The sequence below is a fragment of the Fundulus heteroclitus genome, chromosome 7 (assembly GCF_011125445.2).
Source record: "Fundulus heteroclitus isolate FHET01 chromosome 7, MU-UCD_Fhet_4.1, whole genome shotgun sequence".
NCBI lineage: Eukaryota > Metazoa > Chordata > Actinopteri > Cyprinodontiformes > Fundulidae > Fundulus > Fundulus heteroclitus.
Window position 1 is genome coordinate 13,332,300 of NC_046367.1, and position 7,778 is coordinate 13,340,077.

General features: G+C 40.0%; 1 protein-coding gene across 3 annotated transcripts in view; it reads left to right on the forward strand.

The window, feature by feature from the left end:
• LOC105938368 (radixin) overlaps window positions 1-7,661 on the forward strand; it is a 54,787-nt gene extending 47,126 nt beyond the window's left edge. For 2 of the 3 annotated variants that reach the window (XM_036138956.1, XM_021307308.2), the window contains exons 11-15: window positions 62-192; window positions 1,387-1,547; window positions 2,505-2,597; window positions 3,023-3,232; window positions 6,722-6,886. In XM_036138956.1, the coding sequence (XP_035994849.1) occupies window positions 62-192; window positions 1,387-1,547; window positions 2,505-2,597; window positions 3,023-3,232; window positions 6,722-6,886 (760 nt within the window). Of the gene's footprint in view, window positions 1-61; window positions 193-1,386; window positions 1,548-2,504; window positions 2,598-3,022; window positions 3,233-6,721 lie in introns of all 3 variants that reach the window. The other variant, XM_012880076.3, reaches the window with a different exon arrangement.
• The last annotated feature ends 117 nt before the right edge of the window (window positions 7,662-7,778 follow it).

The window sequence follows — 7,778 nt, forward strand, 5'->3', positions numbered from 1 at the left end:
AACGTCAATTGAAAGATGGTTTGACGGCCAACTGGGTGTTGTGATTTTGATTTTCGGACAGGGCGCAGCTGGAGAACGAGAAGAAAAAGCGCGAGCTCGCCGAGAAGGAGAAGGAGCGAATAGAAAGAGAGAAGGCCGAGCTGATCGAGAGGCTGAGGCAGATCGAAGAGCAGACACAGAGGGCCCAGAAAGGTAGGAAACTAGCTGACATGCTGATACTCCTGCCCTGCCTTCGGTCTGCTTCTTTCACCGCTGGAAAAGTTAAACCAGTTAAGGGACAAGAGCAACTGCTTTTGTTGGGCATGACGACTCAGTGCACTGCAGGCTGATGCAAATAAAATAGATTTTCATTGAAACTATCCTGTCATTTATGACATAAAAATCATCACACAAAGCCTTTTTCTCTGAGATAGTTTTGACCGTTTTTGTATTTATTAAAACAGTTCAAGAGAGCGGGTTTAGTTGTCTTTTTATAATTTATACAATGTTTTATCAAGTTTTTACTGAAAAGTTTTTGTCTTTTAACCTAAAACCTTGAACTTGATTTCTGACTATTTGTTCTTAATGTTTTCTTTAGAGTTATCCACGTTGCAGGTGCGATGTTACACAGAGTGACCAAACTGGTAAAATAAAGGACAAAATAACAGACACTGGAAACCGGTTGAATATATTTGGCAAGACTCCCGTTTATCTACTCTCTGCTACGGTGGTTCCTGACAGAGCTGCACTGAATTTTGCGACTGATTTGTATCGGCACTATTTGGTCCTCTTGGCCTTCTGAAGCTTAAATGAACCGGAAACATCACTTGACGAGCCATAGAGACAGTTTCTTTTTTAATCATCAGGAAAGGAGAACCCAGTGATGGTAAAGTTTGCCGTTTATACTCTCTTAAAAAAGGTTTTTGAGGTTGCAGCTGGCCGGTCTCAGGTCGGTGTTTGTTTATTCACTGGTTTCATTTTTAATTTTGTGAATGTGTGCCAGTCACTCCTGACCCCACCCTCAAGTGATACAGATTTGAACCTATAGTGTTTTAAATGTGCAGACATCATTTTTTGGGGCCTAAAAATGTTTTCTGAGGTATCAAATTAACAGATTTTCAGGTATGTCAAAACAAGAATGTAAAGACTATCAGCTTGTGTAAAAGGGAACATCTTCAGGAGGATCAAGAATGGTTCTTGTCGTCTTTTTTTATTGTTTGGACCTACATTTTCTAGTTTTGCCGTTGCAACGTTTGCAAATAAACCTTGTAAAAATGATTTTGTAGCTTTTGGTGTGCAAACTCAAGATCATAAACTGGACCTGCTGCATTTGGTTGCTCAGTGGCCGGCATTTACATTTTCACTGATCACAAACAGCGATTCATGTGTTCTGGTGTGTCCCCGCAGAGCTGGAGGAGCAGACCCGCCGGGCCCTGGAGCTGGAGCAGGAACGAAAGCGAGCAAAGGAAGAAGCCGAGCGGCTGGAGCGGGAGAGGCAGGCGGCCGAGGAGGCCAAGGCAGCACTGGCTCAGCAGGCCGCCGACCAAATGAAGACCCAGGAACAACTGGTATCTGTTGCCACACATTTATTTTCCCATTTGTTGGTATTTCATGACTACATTAGCAGACAAAACGAGCATAGAACCCCTGGAGTGTGTGTTCTAGCTGTTTTTGCAACTACAGCAGGATTATTTATATGTATTTATTATTTTTTTTTGTCTTTTTGTATCAGTTAGGGCTGAACAATTAATCGCATTTTCAGTATAATCGCGATTTAAAAAAAACGCAATTTCCAAATCGCAGAGTCTGCAATTTTTGGCTATGTAACAATTGGGGAATTAGACACGTCCATTAGGTGTCAGGAAAATGTTTAAAGTGGGTTTGCCTCCACATGGAAGGGAAGACAGTTGCAGCAGTGAGATAATCTATATGTATTACTTGTTTTAGAGTTTATATAATCATACATAGCATTAAGTACAGGTCAATCAGTTTAATACATAGACTGGTTGCACTTTATGTTCAACAAGGATTGATGTCCAAATCAACTAAAAGCTGTTCTCTTGAACAATATTCTGATTCATAGAAACATTAAAAGTTCTTGTTTTAAATAGTCCGTGTTTACAAACATCTTTTTTTAGAGGCCATTTTTGTTGCTTGTGTTTAATGCAGAGAAAAGTCAAAATTGCAATTTTGGTTGAAATATATTGTAGGCAGAACGCAATTATTTCTGCTCTGAGTTTAGATGCTGATTAGTTTTAGCAACTAATCTGCACAGCGAGGAAACAGATTGATTTATTGTTTGTATATGTTTAAAAAGACATGATAAATTAAACTGGGGGTATCTATCGCATTAAATCACAATATTAAGAAAAAAAATCGCAATTAGATTATTTTCCAAAATCGTTCAGCCCTAGTATCAATTTTGTCATGATAAATCATCAATGACTCTGTTTGTGTTTGTTGCGTAGATGCTATCCGTGAGCTCTGTGTTGTAACTTCTTCCTGGCATGTTTTGCTTTATCCAGGCAGCTGAGTTAGCAGAGTTCACCGCCAAAATCGCTCTGCTTGAGGAGGCAAAAAGGAAAAAAGAGGAGGAAGCGTCAGAGTGGCAGCACAAAGTAATTAGACCTTGTCATATATTTGTGACACATTAGCTCCTTGGCTCCTGCACTTTGAGGTTAGATTGCTAAACACTTGCCTTCAGGTCTTTGTACACGTCGACATGATGCATAAAAAGCTATTGTTTTGTGTTATTGAGTCTCTGTGACACGTGATGGTTGCAAAATCTCAGTGGAGACTCCAAGGAAGATTAAAAATGACCAAAAGTCAACCAGCACTACTAAATAGGGCTTGTTTCTTTTTCTGGTCTTTTGTTCACTACTTATACACAGAATGTTCTCTATTTAAATATTGCTCTGCTGTTATTTAGATATACACCCATATAATTATCAAGGTACATTTCAGAACCAAAACCCACAGAGGACTATAAATAAGAGACACCCAAGTGTTTCCTGTCTGAGACCACTCATCTGTTCCCCTCTAGGCCATTTCAGCACAGGAGGACCTGGAGAAGACCAAGGAAGAGCTAAAGACGGCCATAACCTCTCCGCCGGCGCCCGAACACGACGAGCACGATGAAACGAATGAGGAGGCAAGCGCCGAGCTGGTCAGCGACGGCGTCAGCAGCCACCGCAGTGAAGAGGAACGCATCACCGAGGCGCAGAAGAACGAACGTGTGAAGAAACAGCTGCAGGTATGCACACAGATGCTGTTATAGAGCCGTCCAAAATGTTATGTTCGGAAAACATAAAAGAAAGTCTTTGTTTTTGAAATTTTTTTGCATAAAAATTCAGTCCTTCGGATATCCCTACTTAAAATGCATGTCCCGCTTTTTAGATTTTATTTGTAAAAAATTTAAAACGGTGCCGTTTTCCTTCCACTTAATAATCAAGCAACGCTTTGTTTTGGTGTGTCACATAAAATCCAACGGAAAAGGTAAAGATATGTATTATTTGCTAAGTTACGCTGCAGAATATGCTGTTTGAAAAATAATTTACTTTTTTATTAAGCATGTAGATGAACAAACCCACTTATAGATTTAACTATGCGGTAAAAATGAGAAAAGTTGTTTTACTTCAAAGAAATTAAGTGAGAAATTATTGCACCGCACAACTTTTTGAGACTTTTGCATTCCTTAGAAAAAAGCAATGATTAAAAATCTACAATTAAATGAATTTTATGTCCCATTATGCAATAGCCTTTTGGACACTCAAACTGTTTTAATTCTTAATAATGGTCTGTCAAGTCAAATGTGTGAAACCTTTAAAAGCTCCAGTTTTTTGTCATCTACAAAAGTGTGCCATTTCATTTCCATTTTCTTTTTTAAAAACGTTTTTTTTTTTTTTACATTTCACTTTGGATCCGGTGTACAAGTCCAGTCCCGGCGAAATTACTATCCTGACTTTTGGATGCATCACTTTCCAACACGCCTGAATTGAATGAACAGCTCCTTATCACACCTCTGCAGAGCTGATCGACATGCTGATGAGGGTATTCAGCCGCATGATTCAGCTCTGGTGGAGCTGGGTAGCGTCTAAAAGTGGTGGGACAGTAGCTCTGGAGGACTGGATTGGCCACCCCTGCTTTGATTCGCTGTTATCAGAATCGGCTTTAATCGGCAAGTTGGTCCATATATCAAGGAATTTGACTCTGGTTCCACTTAGCTCTCAATGAAGACATTTTAGTACAAATATACAAAAAAAAGGAAACATAAGAATAGTAGATAAGAATAGTTTAGACCTGAAGGGAACAGTCTAAAGTGCTTGTGTCAAGGGTGTGTGGGTTCTGCAGAGATGCTGTGTAACAGGGATGCAGTGTTTAAATCTCTGGTAGGTGATTTTTACATGCTGTTTGTATTTTGGAAGTTTATCAGTGAGGTTTGAGCTCTAAAGGTGCGTTCAAATTGGTGCTACAGAGTCGCCACATTTGCGTGTTGTCGCCGGCCGTTCTCACAGCAGGCGAGAGCATATACACAGCGAGCGACAAGCCAGAAATACAGCAGAACAATGGCGCTATCTAGTGATGCTTTCACTGCCACTCCGGTCTCCTCACTCACTCTTCTCCAGGCTTTCTCCGTTCTGGACTTGTCTGGGTAGTAACAATTAGTTGTTGTCATACAACTCAGGCCGACTACAGACCGCTACCATCAGTTTTTCTTCCATGTTGAGTGAAAACTGCTTTGTCTCTGCTTTACCCCACGTTCCAGCTATATCCGGTTCCTGATTGGTTGGCGCGGTGCGACAAGACACAAAAGTTCAGCTTTTTAAAAACAAACAACTGTGGCTTTGCATCCATCACAGGTGTCGTGTCACTCTGGCATCACTTTATTTGGCAAAATTGCTGGTTTTGCACTAGAATTGCAACACGACGCTCCCGTGTGGCACCTGTGCATGGGGACATCATGTAAATCTGTCGCTCGGCCTCACACATCTGCGCTCAATGTGAATGCACTTTTAAAATCCTCAAGAACAACGACGAGAGAGTCTGGGTACATTTTCTCCTCCTCTGTTATTGGCTCCAAGTGCAGGTTTTTCCCAGTGTCTGTTGCGCAGGCTTATGGTGGGATGTAAACAATGTTTAGAACAAATGAAGAGCATTCCCTCAGTGAATGAAAAGGTGTACAGTTTTTATGAAAAGGCAGATTCCCGTAAAAGCCCTGTAAAAGGCATCAGAGCACATCTTGGCGGCCACATCAGGAAAATTTTCAAGTAAACGGGCCCCTTTGTGTCATCTGATTTTTGTTTCGTTTTTCACTCTCATTAGTCTCTTGTTGTTGCTGTTACTTAATCCAACTGGAAAATACATGTTTGCCTTCTGTTGTTTAGAAAGTTCCCGTTTCCTAACATGCTAATTATTTTTTGTTTCACTTTTCTTCAATCCAAGTTCCTTAGAAGAAATTGATTATAGACACAATCTTAGATCAATCATTTAGTTAACATTGCATGGAGATACCCTCACCTTCTTGAAACATGGTGTGTCAGAGATGAATGTGGTCCTTGTAGGATAAATAAGAGAAAAAAGTCTTGGCAATAGCTATTTTTGATGTTTTATCACTTAATAGGGAAAAAACTGTGGTGTCATACAGATTTTGAATAAATTCAAACTGTTAGAGAGCAAGGATGGTCACCATAAGAAATGCCATAAAGAGTCTTAATTCAATATATAGGCATGGTTTAGAGATGCAGCAGTCAGAGCGGAGTTCTGATATTTGGTTTTTGTAAAGTTGTAGTCTGTTGATAACAAAATTCTGCTGGTTCCGATACTCTTAAGGTATTATGTAATCCTCTAAAAAAAAAATAAAAAGTTCTCACCTTTCTTTGTGAGGTCATTAATTTTTTTTAATTTTTAGCAGAGGTCACATTCCATAAAACATAGATTTACTAATTGACAACAAAGAGAAAATGATGATGAGGCTGACATTTTGCATATTATGCAAGCTATGAGTTTTTAGCAACTGTGTACATCAGTCTCCGGCTGTATCCTCTTGAGTGTATATTTACGTGTATATACCCAGATCTTAACTCGATGTCCAAAATGCTGCCAACATTTCCAAATACAGCAATTTCCATCAATAAACAGCTGATCAAAACTACCAAAACTACAAGGCGGAGCACTTTGCTATCACACGTTCAGTCTTTCTCATAGCTGCTGAAATAGAAAAGGAAAATAACTGTAAATTTGACAAAATGTCCCCGAGGCGGGAAAAGGCTGACGTCCGTTTGGAGATGACATTCTTTCAAACCTGTTGAAATCTGCATGACACCACCACAGGACAAAAGACTAATTTGAGGAAGGAGGGAAATTACCAGGGTCTTTCTGAAGCAGTTTGAATGCACGGCTGACATGACTTCATATAACAAAGTTTTCTTTCAAAAAGCTTCTATAGCCGTTTGGGCTTCCTTTGACCTCATTTTAAACACCTTGCTGATACCAAATTGGGAGAATCTTCATGCAGCCAAAACTTTTGCTCTGAAGGGTGTTAGTGCTGTCTGGTAGAACCAATCAAGTAGTTGCACATTTCAAGGTCTAAACACTGGATGCCAAATGTGTCATATTAAAGCTTCATTTAATTTTGACAAAACCCAACTCATATTTCAACACCCACTGGCTTCAGGATTAAAATCACATTTGTCATCACTGTTCATGCCTGTGCTGGATTACAATACTGTTTGTCCTCCTGCAGGCTCTGAGCTCAGAGTTGGCCGACGCTCGGGATGAAACTAAGAAAACTCAGAACGACATGCTGCACGCCGAGAACGTCAGGGCAGGAAGAGACAAGTACAAAACCCTGCGCCAGATCCGCCAAGGCAACACCAAGCAGCGCATCGATGAGTTTGAGTCCATGTGAAGCGCAAAGAACAGTGGACAGATAAAAGCTGAAGAGACTTTTGGTCTCATTGCCATGTCAACGCCTCACTTTACTTGTAAAAGCCCAAACCTGCTTGCCACTCCAGGACCTTTTTTGCTTTTTTTTTTTCTGCCCAGGAGGAAGAGCAGCTGCGAGGCTTTGCAAGTCCAGCCTCATTAAAGGTCTGCCTGCAAGCAGCTGGCCTATTGCACTCCTTTCTGCTATCAGGGCTCCGCCCTTGACCTAACAAAGCACATTTTTTGTTAAATTAAGCTGAAAAAAAATGGCAGATGTCCTTGGATTGTACATCTCTGGTTGTTTTAATCCTCGCATGTGTTGTAACTAAACGATTACAAGACCCCATGATAAAACTAGAGACTGGACTGAAATGGATGTGCTCTCCCTAAACAAAAAAAAGGCCATTTGTAGCTGTAGCTCGCTGATGATGGTGGTACGCTTTAATATATGTACTCTTATTTCTTTTGTCTTGACCATAACTTGTATTTCTTTTTTAAACCGCCTTATTTTGACCATTTCTCTTCCATTTAGTTGTCATATTTTTGGACAGTCACTTTTCTGTTGTTGTTGTTACATTAATGTATTCATGAAATATAAGTTTGCAAAGGTCACCAATATGCAAACCAGATCTGCTTATTTTACGTTCTGTTATTTCTCTCTGTCCGTTGAGACATTTGTTGAAATATGTATTTTGCCCCATAATAAAGAAGGACTTTATATTTCCAAATATGCAGCTGGAGTATGGTCCTAAACTGAAGTCGGAGTTTATAGAGCTGAGTTAATTTTTATTTTTATTTTTTTTCTTGTGGGGGTTCAGAGTATGATATTGGCAGAAACACAAATTCTGATGCGCAGTGTTGATTAAAACTCAAAG